The sequence below is a fragment of the Rhea pennata genome, chromosome 1, assembly GCF_028389875.1.
Source record: "Rhea pennata isolate bPtePen1 chromosome 1, bPtePen1.pri, whole genome shotgun sequence".
In the NCBI taxonomy this organism is placed as follows: Eukaryota; Metazoa; Chordata; class Aves; order Rheiformes; family Rheidae; genus Rhea; species Rhea pennata.
Window position 1 is genome coordinate 83,238,599 of NC_084663.1, and position 15,612 is coordinate 83,254,210.

At 38.6% G+C, this 15,612-nt stretch overlaps 1 protein-coding gene across 1 annotated transcript in view; it reads left to right on the forward strand.

The window, feature by feature from the left end:
- Positions 1–13,468, forward strand: part of CCND2 (cyclin D2) — a 41,134-nt gene extending 27,666 nt beyond the window's left edge. The window contains exon 5 of the mRNA XM_062593188.1: positions 7,906–13,468. Coding sequence (XP_062449172.1) covers positions 7,906–8,061 — 156 coding nt within the window. The 3' untranslated portion in view covers positions 8,062–13,468. The remainder of the gene's footprint in view (positions 1–7,905) is intronic.
- The last annotated feature ends 2,144 nt before the right edge of the window (positions 13,469–15,612 follow it).

The window sequence follows — 15,612 nt, forward strand, 5'->3', positions numbered from 1 at the left end:
GGAAAACTGATTCCTCAATTATTGTTGACTTGAATAAGTCAATCCTGCCATAGTGCTGCTTATTTCTCCTTCCAGTCATTTTCACTGTCTACATTTCCATCAAAGCCATGAGGTTATTCTTCATCAAACACAGAAAAGCATTTCTTTTCCTTCATATGTTTTTTGAATGTGCTAGTAAAATTACCCAGGGGTAAAAAAAAATCAGAAAAAAAAAAGTTAATTGTTTTCTTAGTTCTGCAATGGTGAAGTAAAAATAAAACTATGGAATGGAAAGTACCTGAAGTATTTTAATCATTAAAACTACTAGACTATGAAGAAGAATGAGGAAGTTGATCCATATGACACATACTTTAAAAAACTTCTTTATAAAAACAATACCAATCCTAAGCCATTCTGAAGAAATGGTCCAATCTCTGTGTTTTAAAATCTTGGGTCATTACTTCCGTACATTATAGTGTTCTTTTAAGGAAAATTTGTTGAAAGTAGTGGAATTGCTATTTTTATTTTGATCTGAATTTTAAAGCTTTAGTTCTCTCTTATCAGTAGTATATAGGGCTTGCAAAATGAAAGCTGCACAAGAAAATATGTATACCTGCAGCAAATCCACATGAAACCTTCAGGGGAAAAAACACCTCATCATGGGAAGGCCAGGTTATTGGCTCCAATAGACTGGGTATTATTTTGTGTTATATGATTTACTTTGAATTGACAGGAAGTTCCACTGAGGCAAACAGAAGTGGTAGCCCCATCTACAAAATAAGCTACTTAGTGTGTCATACTCTGATGGTTGGGCTGATAATATAATATACTCATTCTTTATTTTCACCTGTAAGATTACCATGTACTTGGCTTACTTCATACTTGAAGCTAATTGCAGACTGGGACTGTTTAAAGTGTACCACAAATAGGTTGTTAGGATTTTTAATACAAGATTAAAAGCCCTTTGCTCACATGCCATATTGGCTGGGGGTAAACCTCCTCTGCCAACTACAGTTTATTAAAAACAGATTGACAGGTTTATTTAGTATCTTATCTGGCATAAAGCTTGTTGCTCCAGTTTGCCCTTACCACTCTGACTTGGTGTTGTGTAAGGTGTCACCTGTTGTCCCACAGCTAGTGTAGTGAGTGAGCACCCATCATGTAGTGGGAATACTTTGACAGAAGTATTGTTGTAGGTCTCTGCTTGCTCTTCATAAAATTGGTATGGTTGGCTGGTCAACCTGGATCTGAGCAGGGCCCAGGTGCAGGACTAATGATTGCACAGCCCCAGCCTCAGGTGGACAACCCTGTAGTATCTCAGTCATCAGTGCAGAAGAGTTTGAGCTAGATCTGCTGGTACGTTCCAGCTTGTCTTGCTGCGTGACTGAGGTGCACTCAGGAGTCTGACTGTGTTTTTTTTTAACCTTGCTAGATTTTCATTGTAGAACAGGACAGCCTGCAAAATAAAATTTCACCAGTGTAAGTTTCTGCTAGCCAGGCAATTTCAAACTCATGCATAGATGCTTTGTAGACAAGACTAATTAAATAGAATATATTATCCAGATTAATGAAATCCAAGCTTAGTATGCTAATAGTAACAACTTTTTTTTGGAAGCTATTACACATTGAATGCAAGGTGCTGGTCATTTTACTGTATTTTTATTTAAGAACTTCAGTGGTACATTATGTACAAAATGTGAGCACTAACCCATGACAGAATCAATATGCCAGCCAGTGGCTTGTGGATCCCTGTGTAAAACAAAATTCATGCAAACTGTGCTAATTCCAGCCTGGGCTGCTTTGTTGGTTTTGTCTACAAAATGAAATCATTGAAAATGACTGATTTCTATATAAGAATAGTTAGAGATTTTAGGCTCTTCATAAATTAATTGAAGCATTGTAATGATTGTTGCAAAGCTTTTATAATTACAGTACAAATGATAGTGCGTAAGGGTATTTGGAAACAAGATAAAACTGGCTGCAAATATTCAGGCCTTATGTTGTGTGTGTCACCACCTCTTCCTTCCCCATGCCTGGGTGTAGGAAATTGCCTCATTTAGTTCTCCAGTCTGTAGCTGCTTGTAAAAAATCTGGCTTATTTTCAGAAGGACATACTATTTTCAGGTTTTGCACTATTGTGCTTTAAAAGAATGCTGAATGCCCTTGTACAAAAAGTGCATTAGTCTGTTAAAATATTCTTCAAATTATGTCCCTGCTCTTTTCTCCATTTCTGGGTCTGATCCTGCTCAATTCAGCCATTGATTTAAATGGGAACAGCTTCAGGATCTGCTCCGAAAACTTCTAGCAGCTACGAAATGAGAGGCCATAGAGAGATGGTGTTAAAGGACTGTGCACGCTGCATGAAATTCCCCTTATCTGGGAGCTCCGTCTGTGCCAACCGAACCTCCACTTTTGGAGAATGCTGGCTCCCAGATTATCCTCAAGGGCAGAATGAACAACCATATGGGCAGCATGTGTCCTCCACCACAGCCAGATCCTGCTCTCCAGAGCATGCAGAAGCCCATACCTGCACATGTTGTCTGCAGGCGTGAGGTCTGCAAGTGAGCGTGAGGTCCACAGTCTGCTCTTTGAACAAGCATCGCTATATCGAGTGGAGGTGCTCAAAACCAGATCTGATCTGATTGTCTTTGGAAAGCAAGTTGCAGAAAGAAACAGTGCAGGGAGGGTTGCTTCTTTGAGGGGAGCTGCTCTTAAAACGTTGATTACCTCTCATACATTTTCCCAGAATCTATTCAGGAAATCTTAGTGCCTGATTTCACAGAATCACAGAATCGGCAAGGTTGGAAGGGACTTCTGGAGATCATCTAGTCAACCCCCCCCCCCCGCTCAAGCAGGGTCATGTAGACAGGGCTGCATCCGGGCGGGCTTTGAATATCTCCAGAGAAGGAGACTGCACAACTCTCTGCACAGCCTGTTCCAGTGCTCTGTCACTCTCACAGTGAAGAAATTCATCCTCACATTCAGGCAGAACTTTGTGTGGTTCAGTTTTTTGCCCATTGCCTCTTGTCCTGTTGCATGGGACAACTGAAAAGAGTTTAGCCCAATCTCCTTGACACCCTCCCTTCAGGTACTCGTAGACATTGATAAGATCCCCTCTCAGTCTTCTCTTCCCCAGGCTAAACAGGCCCAGCTCTCGCAGCCATTCCTCCTAGGGCAGGTGTTCCAGCCCCTTGATCATCTTTGTAGCCCTACGCTGGACTCTTTCCAGTAGCTCCATATCTCTCTTGTCCTGGGGAGCCCAGAACTGGACACAGTATTTGAGATGTGGCCTCAGCAGGGCTGAGTAGAGGGGCAGGATCATCTCCTTCAGTATGCTTGCAACACTCTTCCCAATGCACTCTTCCTAATGCATCCATTTCCCAAGCAAGAAGCAGTTTCTACAAGCAACAGGCAGTTTCAGTTATATACAGAGCTGCCTGCCTACATACCCTCAAAACAACGCATGACTATTGCCTCAAATAGGGGAACACTGGTTCAGTAACAGACCTAAAACCTGGCCAAATTAATAATTAGGACTTTTCTTTGTCTGAGTTTCTGATAGCTTCTAGCAGTCATGTACTTGTACTAAGGAAATTGCCCAGCTCCCATTGTTAAGCAATCGATTGCAGTATTAGAAAATCCCTAAGCCCCCAATATTACAAGAACAAGCTATACAAAAAAGCTTTTACCTGATTAAATAAAAGTACATAATCTTACCTTAAAATAATCAGATGGAATGTCAGCAGCAGCAGGAAAGTGGAAACACAGAGAAGCACTTCTTACCTTTCATTAAAAGGAAGGAAAAGGAAGAACCCTAGGAGGGGTATAGAGGGCTAGAGGAAGCATGCTAGATCTTGCTTGTCTGTTCCGCCTCTCAGCAGCTGAAATCCACGATGCTCACATCTTACTGCATCTTTAGAGACATTTGTCTTGTTCACTTGCTTCTGAGACTTCTGCACAGTTCTTAGCACACTACGTGTTAAAACTTCACATCTCTCTAAGAACAGGAGTCCAGTGGACTCTTCAGCCCTGTACCTTCTGTTAGGAATGAAGCACAGCTGCATGGCCCAAGCAGAGATGGACTGCCCCATGTTCTGACTGCTTGGAAGGTCTGATTTTAGGCATATCCTTCTTGATTGAACTCCGTCTGTAATTAAGCAAATCCATAAACCATGTGTTTGGTAACTGCATTTTTTTGATTAACCTCCTGCTGATAGAGTTGCTACATCAGACATTTTACAGTGCCAAATCCTGTGAAAGCCAGCTCCTCTGGCATGGGATGAAGACAGTGTAAGGGAATCCTTGCCAGAATGGAGCCTAGGTCACATCCACCCTGTGGTTCAGCCCGTATGCTGTGAAGAGCTGGTGTCTGCTGTTGCAAGAGATTCAAACAATGCTCAAGAGACAGATACTTCACATGACTGCCTGTGTGATAAATGGCAAGCCACTGGACGAGCTTATTCAAATGTGGTCTTCCAGCCTGAGTTTCTCTTGAATTGTTGTTTCTTTAATATGCTGGTATTTCCTGTATCCCTGGGAATTTACTTGGCATTTTAGGTGCTCCAAGGTTCTGAGCCCTACAGGTGTTCACTGTGCTCTGTGGAACAAGGTGTCTACAACCACTCACCTGAATTCGGTGCTCAGTACTCCCAAAGCCATCTTAACCTGTCAGTGTCGCAGCTGTCTAGCTTCAGGATGATGCTTTATACATATCCTGACCCCACGTCAGTGATGACATATATATCTGTAATCTGGTGTCCAAAAGACAGATATGTGTGTGCATGGGCTGGCAGGGACCCCGCTTTGGTCAATCAGGGAAAAGAATTGTATCCCCGTGGTTTAGCTACAAACTCTGCTCTTCTCTCTAAAATAGGAGCAGAATGACTTGTCTTCGTCCAAAGTATAGACCTTCTCAATCATAAGGACTATGAATGAAGTTTGCCAAACTGTGGTTTACTGACATCTGTGAGTATGAGTAGTCATTCGAGACTGGTTTTAAAGCCTTCTTCTGTTGTCATGCTAAAAGCAAACTAAGCAGGAACCAAGGGAAGTGGTCTTCCCTGTGGTCTTCCCTGCGGTCCTGAGAACAGCACTTCTCTTCATTTTGGCTTCAGTCTTCTAATAGACTGAGGAGGCAACAGCTACCATAGTTTTGCTTCTGCAGATCTGCCTTGTACGTTCAGTGTTATGGAAGTTAACTGAACATGTGCAAAATGCAGTTTTCCAAGCTGTGTATCTCGGCTAAACATGAGATGTGTTTTCTTGAGGAAATCGAAGAGTATCTGACCTCTACATATCCCATGCTAAATTCTGTTTATGCTTTATCTTATCAAAAAAAAAAAAAAAAAGAAAAAAAAAGAAAAGAAAAAAAAAGAAAGAAAAGAAAGGAGAAAGGAAACTTTGGTTAAGATCTGGCTAACATTGGTAAAATTGCCTGTTTTCCTTAACCACTTTCTTGGAAACAGCAGCATTTTTGTTGGTGGTGGTTATATCTGCTTTAATAAAAAAAAATCAGAAAATTTGTTTGAAACAGAGGGTAAAGCATGGAAAAGTTTAGCACTAGTGACTAAAACTTAGGAAAGTTACAAACACATAATGGAGCTGTACTTGGGTAGATATGGTGTGGCCACAAGCTGATGTACTTGAACACAGTCACTTTTTCATGGGCAATCTCACAATTCCCTGCTCTCAGGATGAAAGACAAACCCAAGGAATGCTCACTGTGCCCACCATCTGTGTCATATGAATGTGACGTTGCAGCAGCTATTTTCAGCAACACTGTGCCTTGTACTCTGCTTCACCATGGTGTTGCTGACTATGATTACTCTTCCAGAGGGAACAAATTTCTGCATTTGATTGCATACAGGTAGCCCAGATACTCCAGTGACTTAGATGGCATATCTTTCTAGTGTTGGCTTTGGCTGGGGTCATCCATATTACTATGAATATTTTTTTCTCTACCGTAGCTAGCATCTTGAAGAAGGTGGGTGTCGTTGATCAGAACCCAGCTTCCCCGAGTTGTACTCCTAAGCCATGTACTGTCCTGGGGCTGGCACCACTGCCGATGTGACACTCTAGAGCTCAGCGTACAACTATTCTGCAACTTCCCTGCTTGGATGGGGGAACAGTGATGCCAGTTCAGACTGCCCTGCCAAGTGCTGCAAGATTTATAGTTAAAACTCTCTGTTGTAAAATGTACTACCAAAAACTGCATTTCTCTGCTGCCTGAAGTCTCTGAGAGAGCACCTAGTTGTTAATGAGCTCTTACGTAGACTAAGGCTTCAGTGAGTTCACAGCATTCGTACTTTTTTCAGTATTTTACTGCTCAGGGCTGCTTTTGGAATAAAAACATAATGATATACTACATGCCTACATACACATTATCATTTTGATTCCCTCTCACAATCCCAGTTTTTAATGTCATGGTCTGCATTTTATTTTTAAATTTCTGCTGTAACTGGATGTTTTGCATCCTCCTTTTATTATTTATTATTTTATTATTGCATTTCTCCTTTTATTAACCACATTATTTGGTCTTCCAGTGTGTTATCAATAATATGGAATATCCTGTAACAGTTGAAGATCTTATTCTTTGTCACTGGCTTTTTTGTCACTTTGGCTTAAGTGTGGCAAATTTGTCCCATTTGCTTGTGTACTTATACTTCATAATTGTTACAGGACTCCTAATGCATAATGCTTCCAAATTTGTGTGGCTATATTTTGCACTTGTCTTTCTCCAAGTCCTATATGGAATAATCTGCAGTGTAGTAGTCTTTGAGGACTGGTTGTCCATATTTGACTTACATCGTTTTCTGATAGTTGTCTTTGCTTTAGTAGCTTGTAAAAATTATTTCTAATTGTTTACCTAGGGCTGTTTCAACAGCTCAGAATTAAGATGTGGGAGTTCGCCTTCTACCTTTTCCTCTTTCGCTGCTGAAATCTTTTTTCTTCTTTGGAAAGCACTCAGGGAGTGGGTTTGTGGCTTTATGTCTGGGACTGTGTGGCCAGTTCCTTCTTGATGGACAAGGACCTAGTTCCTTTACAGAGCTCAGTTATAGAGCAGTGTGATTTGTACTGTATTAACGTTTGATTGCCTTTTTCAGAGTCTGGGTACAGGATTTTCATTTGGGGACTCAGCACAAAGATGGCTCTTTTTTGCTTCTTCAGAAAAGACATTTTAAAGGAAAGTTCCAAAATGTGTTCAAGTAATGACCTATGCCACAGCCATGATCTAAGCTGTATTTGGAAGTAGTACTTTTCAACACTTAAGTTTGTTTTTTTGGTTTTTTTTGGTTTTTTTTTTTTTGTTTTTTTTTTGTTATGGGCCTTTTCTTCTTGCATAGACTTTCACAGATAAACAGACCCTTCTTTTGCCCTTATTTGGCAAGGTGCCAAATGCAGGCCCTATAACACAATCATAAAGTATTTTTGAGGGGAGCTCAAACCTCCTCCTTCATCTGAATGTGGTGAATTTGCATGACAATGAAACTGAAGTGTCACTGTATGTATTACCTTGGTATATAGCACATGCTGGTTACTTCAGGAGAAAAATATAGCCTTCTTTTTATAGCGAAGACAAATCCAGAACACTTAACACTGTATAAGAGAACACAAAAATTCCTCTACCCTGTCCTGCATTATACACAAGGGTGCTGAGGAATACTCTTGAGTTTCTGCCCAGAAAGACAACACAAATGACCAAGGAGAGGTAAGATACTAAAATTTGGAGGTTATGATAAACATGGAATTTGCATTTTTTGACCCAAGGGAATTTGTAAACAGTGGTTACTTTTGAGCATTCTAGGTCATTTTCTGTCACAGCAGATGTTTCTCAGAAATGTCTTGATTTCCACTCTTCTTCCAACTTTTACTAGTTCAGCAAGAAAAAAAAATCCATTAACATTAATTTGCTTTCTGTTTTTCTAGGACTGCCTTAAAGCTTGTCAAGAGCAGATTGAGTCGGTGCTAGTAAGCAACCTTAGGCAGGTCCGGCAGCAGCAACAGCAAAGCAATCCTTCTAAGACAGTGGATGAACTGGACCAGGCCAGCACTCCCACAGATGTGAGAGATATCAACCTGTGAGGACATCAGCACAGAAAAGTCACGCTTGCTCCCCTAGCCCTTCTATTTTTGTTATTTAGAGTGATCTTTTTTAATCTACTCCAACATAGAACATATTTAAAGCTCTTTTAGGTAAAGAAAAAACAAAAACTGAATAATGAAAAAAATGCATTTGGTGCCTCTGATGTTCTACAGAAGGGAATCCCACAATATATTTGGTAACTGCTATTTGATTATGTATCAGTGATATTAAATGCTTATAAAAGCATACAAAGTAGCTAGATAAAGGTAAGCCTGCATTTGTGGGAACAAAGTAGAGTATACTTGTCTGTGTATTATGACCTAGTGCATACACCCCTTTTTTAGAATTAAGAAAGGAATTGTGTGTGCGATTTTATGGCTTGACTAGATTGCAAAGCAATAGAATAAGGGGTTAGGGCAAAGTGGGAAAAGATCCCTGAAGCAATTGAATCATTTTGAATGCAGAAGAGATTTGCTGATCTGTAACCTCTGTTGTTAGTCAGAAGTGTTTGATGGATCTCTGTGTGTTAGTTTTGTTTACTCTTGCTGTCTGTGGTAGCTGCTACCTAAGAAAGAAGATGCTTTATTTTGCCAGCCAGAAGAGCAGGTGGGTTTTTTTTTTTTTTTTTATTCCTTCCCCAGTCTACGACTTTTTCTACTTTTCCTTCAGAAATGGTTCATTCTAAACACAGCAGCATCTTTAGCATAAGGGCAATCCCACTTACCCGATTGTGGGCCAATCCAAAGTATCAAATGTTCACATTAGATGGGGAAAATGCACCAATTAATTCCGACCATTCAGCCAGTCAGACCACCTCCAGCCTTTGGATTGCAAGATGCAGTGGATCATCTGTGAAAAGCATTATATTCATTTACAGCATCAACGTTAAGTTTTGGCAGCTCCGTAGCTTGTTGTAAAGACAATTAAAGCTCTGTCCATCTTACTTTTTAACATATCCTCGCTGTGTTAAAGAAGATGAGATGTGGTTTGATCCCTCCTCTCGATATCCAGCTTCCCCCCCCGCCACACACACATACACACACAAGGACATACACACACATGCACACACACTCATTTTCAGCATTTTATTAACTTTATTGGTCCACAGTGAGCATTATTATAAACCATTTCATTCGAAAAGCACTTTGAAAATTGTTCCTAAGGGATTAAATGAGATGGTTTATGACAATTTTGCCAAGCAAAAATAAATTAAAAAAAAAAAAAAAAAAAAAAAAAAGAAAAGAAAAAAAAGGTCACAAAAGCAAAGTATATAGCTTTTTGTAGTCAATATTTTCCAGTATCTGGTGTATTTCGTTAGTTGTGGTGTTGCTGGAAATACCAACACCTGCTTCAGATGACATTCCTGTCATGACATTCCGGATAAAAGCCTGATGATTTGTATTGTTCAGTGTCACAGAAGGATCTTAATACCACCTGCATGCTTATCTATGGACAATGAAAGAAAATTGCTGGTGCAAAAGACACAAATGGTAAACATCAAAGTGTGTGACTTGGAATTTTATTACAAAGCTGTATTCAGTGTACTTGAATTTATTTTTCTGCTCCGTCTGTAAAGAAGAGGCATTTAGATGGCAAAGGAGTTGGAGCAATTTTTTTTTTTTTTTTTTTGCACAATTGTATTAACAGTTTGCAAATATACAGTATGAAGCTGTTGGTTGAAATGTTAATGTTTGCATTTTTAAGACAAAAATCCAGAAAGAACATGCTACTTTGAAGAATATTTTATGAACGGACTCAGCCGTATTTGGCTCGATGAGGGTAGAAAATGGATTAAGAGTCTAAAGTTTTGTTGTTTTTTGGTTTGGGGGGGGTGGGGTTTTGTTTTTTTGTTTTTTTTTGTTTTTTTTTTTTTTTGCGCTGCTAAGAAGCTATGATTTGTTTCATTCTTATTCACATTAACAGTACTTAGCTGTATTGTTTCACTGAGTGTGCTGCTATTTTATAAACATTTTTATAATATATTATTTTACTGCTTAAATTTCAAATCCTGAAGTAGATGGTTAAGTGGAGATATGATGAGTTCTTTGATTTACTGGAAATGCCCTGTACAGTTTTTTTCTAATAGCGTGTTCATGATTTTTTTATTTTATTTTATTTTTTCCTTTTTTCTTTCTTTTTTTTCCTTCCTGATCACATCCTGCAAAGACAGTATACTATTTACCTCAGGTTTACTGGACAAAACAAAATGGTTCCCATTTTCACAATACCTCACAACTTGACAGTTTTTTCTGCTGGGAGCCTCAATGGAATGGTCAATGCAAAAGGCAACTTGGAGCCTGTGTTTTGGTGAACAGAGCATGGTCACTCTGGTTGCGTTGGGGAAAAATTGTAGAAAGCAGGGGCATTGGCTCCCTTTTGGTCTTAGGTATCCTTTTCATAGTGGAAAAAATACATTAATCCAAGGACCTGTCCAAGAGAAATTTCTATATACTTAGGCCTTGATCCTGGAAGCACTTGCAACATGAGTCTTCACTGCCTCCCCTGCACATGGTTGTGCATATCTAACCTGGATGCAAAGTGCTACCTCTGGTAGCATTTCACATCCATTTTTATCAGCTGCCAAATGACTTCTCAGCATGCTAGGCAATGGGAACAGCTGTCTTACTGCCTAGAGTCACATTTGTAATGCTTGCTACAGTAAGTAATCCCAGAGGGCTAACTGCCTGTCAGCATTGCCTGGCTGCCCTTGGAGCTGGCTGGGAGACAGGATCCCCAGAGGAGTTGGATACTGTTCTCCTGGTATTCCCATTTGCTCTAAAAGAGAAGAAAGCAGCAGCAGTTACCTATGTGCCATAGCATAGGCTGCTCCGTTCACCAGCATGGATGTCACTGGGCAATTCATGGTGGTGGAGAAAAGACTGACCTTTCTTTCCCACCTGTGCTGCGAGGGATGTGGCAGCCTTTATGCCTCCTTGCAGTTGTTCTGCAATTGTTACACAGGCCTCAGAGCGGCTAGAAAAGTCCTCAGGATTACTTGCAGCAATGAGCATAAACAGTGTTTGCAAAATCAGACCTTTAGAAATAATTGACATAGTCCTACAACCCTCAGTATAGAGCAGAAGATCAGATCTAGCAGTCCTGTCTCAGTGGCTAGGTGCCAAACCTTTTTCTCCCAAATAGAAACCTGAATAATATTGCTGAGCTGTTTGAACCACAGCTTTTACATGCTTTAATGCTCTATGTGAAACAAAGAATACCATCTTACTAGGTAATATTAAATACTCCTAAAGAAATTTGAAAACTGAAGTGCTCCTTCCACAACTGTTTCAGTGATTGTGGATAGTTTTGTCAAGGCATTAGCACTTGAGATGTTGCAGATCTCCAAAACAGTGACAGAATTGAATAGATTGCAGTGTTTTTAAAACATTGTAAGATCTTTGTTCTCACAGTGATGATTTTTCTCCTTGACCATTCACATTGAGAACATGGAAAATTTAGAAATTGAGTCTTTCTTGGATGGAAAATAGTTACCTTGTAGAAGTGTTTTGGTAAGCAAGACTTGAACCATATATGTATGAGGTAATGTTTTGTGACAGATCAGATGATAATTCCTTGACAGTTTTTGTATGCAAGAGATTTTACATTAATATTTGTTGTTTTATAGGGGAGCATACCTGAGAAGTTCACAGATGCGGACTAAATTTTGTGTTTGCTGTCTTAAAACATCATTGGTTTGAGTGTTGGTCTACACAAGAAGTGTAAGTCAGTATAGTATGCATCGCATTTAAAGGGTCTGCATCACTTTATTCGGGCTTGGAGCACTGTAAACAGTGTCTCAACAACACTAAGTAACTGTAGCATTGGAATTGCAAGGAGCATATAAATCAGCATGTTTGGTTATAGGTGGAATAGTAGTTATATTGGTATCTGCTTAAGGTCTGTCATTAAGGTGCAATTCTGAACCACCTAAGTTTAGGAGTTGAAGTCAGACAGGATAAACATTCCCTACAGTCAGCTATGCTAGATTATGACCAAGATAGCTTGCTTTTAATGATGATTAAAAGTGTTGTGGGAACTTTAATAATCACAGTGATCGGGACTTTCAGTTCTCATCTCATTTGAAAGACAACATAGAGAACTGACACACTTACCATATTGCCACCCTTGGGTTTATTTGGACTCAGAGGGAAATATACCACCTGCTGAACCATTTTACCGCTTCCTGCAGTATTTTAGTTCTCTGCAGAGGTTTCCTCAGGAAGGCTTCTCTTCTATAGTTTCATCTCTACAGATGAATCTCTGTCCATTCAAGTTCCATAGATTTCACTGGAAGCTGGTGTAAGTGTGGAGGTCTGCTCTTCTAGTTGTGATTACAGGAGTAAGGAATGGGTGTAAAAATTGTGTTGAAAGTCTCAGTGCCATTTGCAATCCCAATACATAGTAGGCAGATCTGTGCACCATCTCAACAGTTCTGCACAGTCACAGTGAGCGTTAACAGTGTTCTCATTGCAATGACATTTTAAAAATACCAATGATCTAATAAAATGAGAAGTGTATTGTATTTAAAGTATGTAAAACCTAGAACTTAGTTTCACAGTAGCATTCAAATTAAAAATACGGTATGTTAATATAGCACCCATTTTATCTGGCATTTAAAAAATAATCCAGTATCATTATTGCAAATGAAATGTGATTTTTTTTCCCTCAAATTATAGAAAACTTCCTGTTGATGAATGAAAAAAGTACGTTTCTGACTATACCTTTGTATGTGCCAAGTGACTGGTGCAATTGCTGAAAGCATTTCTCTTTCAGCTTCCTATTGATGGTACTTTGATTATATTCTCCCTCCATCCCATTACTGTAGAGCAGGAGCACCTCATAATCAATTTATTTATATTCCCAACATGCTGTTGAAAGAGAAAAATATTTTAAATCTCATTTTAATGTGGATGATTTACGTTTGAATAATTGGACAGCTCTTAAGCACTCAGCAAACCACCTGGTCACTGGATTTTTTCCACTATGTTTACTACCATGTTCTCATGTACCTCAGAAATCACTCTTGGTTGCACAGTTTCTGTTCTCAAATTCTTTTTTTTTTTTTTTTTTCCGCTTTAATGAGTGATGCCATATCAAGTCAATGTTATTCTCTCACAATGTGCTCCTTAAGAGGTGTGGATGTTTATATGGTCAGGGATGCTAGAAAGTGAGGTGGTAGACATGATCAGTGTAAACAGGAGTATTTAGAAAGTATGTGAGATTGTTTTTGATGGATAAGACTCTGAAACAGTGTAGTCTTGATTACCTTATAAAAGGTCTTTTCTGTTCAGTGTTGTCATTTTTATTAATAATCTGTTGTTTTGACTAGTGTAAAGATGGTTTTAAGAAAAGTGTTTTGGCGGGATTAGGTATGCTGTATGGACAATAAACTCACCTTGACCTAAATTTGCCTGTCTCGTTTTCATCTATTCAATATGAAGATTGTGCAAAATGAATTGTCATTCTAAAGCCCATAATGTAGATGGATCATGTCAGCCTGCATCTAAATTTTGAACTGTTGAATGTTGCTGTTGTAGAACAAGTTTTCTTTATAAGAGAGCTCATCATTGCCTACTGAATTGGCAAATTCTGGCATCTTTTTTTGTGTGAAATTTATATGATATTTTAAAAGATATTTAAACAATAAATGATATTTAAAAAGAGCAAAGCCCTAATAAAAGGAAAGTTGCTGGATTAAAATATTTTGTGGAAATTAAATAGAAATGATGGAAAAGTCCTCTTAAGTATACAGAGTGGACATTTCCACAATTATGTTTAAATTTTATTTAAATCTATTCAGTTATTCATTATATTGAAAAAATAAGAAAACTAGCATATTGCAATTCTTTTTTTTTTTTTTTTTTTTTTTTTTTCTAAACTTTGGACTAAATAGATGTAAAAGGAGAGGGTTTGCAGTGAAGCCACTAAGAAGAAATGAGCCTCCATGCACTGAATCTCGTACCTTAGCATATGACCCTCTCCCTCTTCCACTTTCATCATATTTCATGCTTGTGGATACTTACTGTAAATTGACCAACCTCACATCTGACTTGCTTGGCCTGACCTTAGAGTTTCTTCTCCACAGCACTATATAAAGAGACACTGCAAAGATTGCTTGATCTTTGGTGTGGCCTTTACATTGCTGGTTCACAGATCAAACAACAGACCAAAGTTCTCCACTGTTCTAAAATAGTAGTGTTCTTCTGTGTTCTTCTTTCTACTTAATTTACACCTTTGGGAGCCCTTGGAGAGAACAAAGATGCAACAAAGAATGAAGAACAAGTGTTTGGTTGGACATACTGGAGAAAAAGTAACATTAGCATAAAATTAATAGTATGACAGGTAGAAGAGAAATGAAGGGGAAAAAAGGCCAACATTTGAACAGGAAGAATAAAAATTACTCAAAAACATACATTGCTGAAACGAAGAAATGAGCAAAAATGAAGAAACAGATACGAATAAATAGAAAAAGAAATAATGGACAGGATAAGAGACATGGTAGAAATCATGAGGCTATGCATCAGGCTATACAGATCTTTCCAGTCAATATCACACAAAGTTGGGAGCTATGACTTCAGGTTAAGTCTCTTAAAACTTCCTTGCAAAGTGATCTGTGAGCCTCTCATTTAACAGGTTATTCACAGCAGAGATACAGATTTTAAAACATAATGAATCTTTGTGTTCCTCTGGCAGCCACTTTAACATTTCCAGGAATCTCCAGCACTTTCTATGCTTAACTTAGAGCCTCAGAACTGGAATACGTGAGAGTTGTTCTTATACCTTCCATTTGTAGTATAAAGCTCAAAAAGGTATCCTCTGACCTGACTTCAGGTCTTGGTGGATTTTGTGACACTATTTGCTGTAGTGTTACTAATAGTCTTCCTGAAACCTCAGGGATATGCTCTGCAGTTTTGTGCATCAAAGCTAAATCTAGATTTATCAGAAAAGAGGTTTTGTGTTGTGGTTTAAATAAATGTATGTTTTCAAAATCAGTTAATAGATTTAATGCCCAGAAACTAAAATTCCAGTTCATTGGACACAAGCCTGTTCTCTTGCTTTAAAGAAAGCTGACTGAATGCTGAGAAGCCAGAATAAAGTTCCATTTTCATGTGGCCTTTGAAACAAATTTCTATTGTCATTTTCTTACCATCTACAAACAATTTCAGCCCATCATGATCCTATACTTTACATAAGGCAGTCTCAGGATTTTAAGAGACAGCATAGCAAAATTGTTTTTTATGTTTAAGAGAATTGTGGAGGCAGATAACAAAAGAAACTCAGTATCTAAGTTTATAAACTCAGTGTATGTATTAGATTAAGTTTTAGTTTATATTTCCCAGCGGTATTCCGTAGAGACCAGAAATTCAGTCTGCCTTTCAAAGCAAGGAGTTTTCCTTTGCATTTCAAGAGGGTATCCTTAATACTTGTTTCAGGAGTCTTTTCAGATACTTCTATTGCAATAGATAAATTTTTAAACTTTTCTATGAACTACAGAGATAAGGCAAGCAGAATGAGATTCTCTGTCTACTGAAGACAGTGGGAGTTCCACT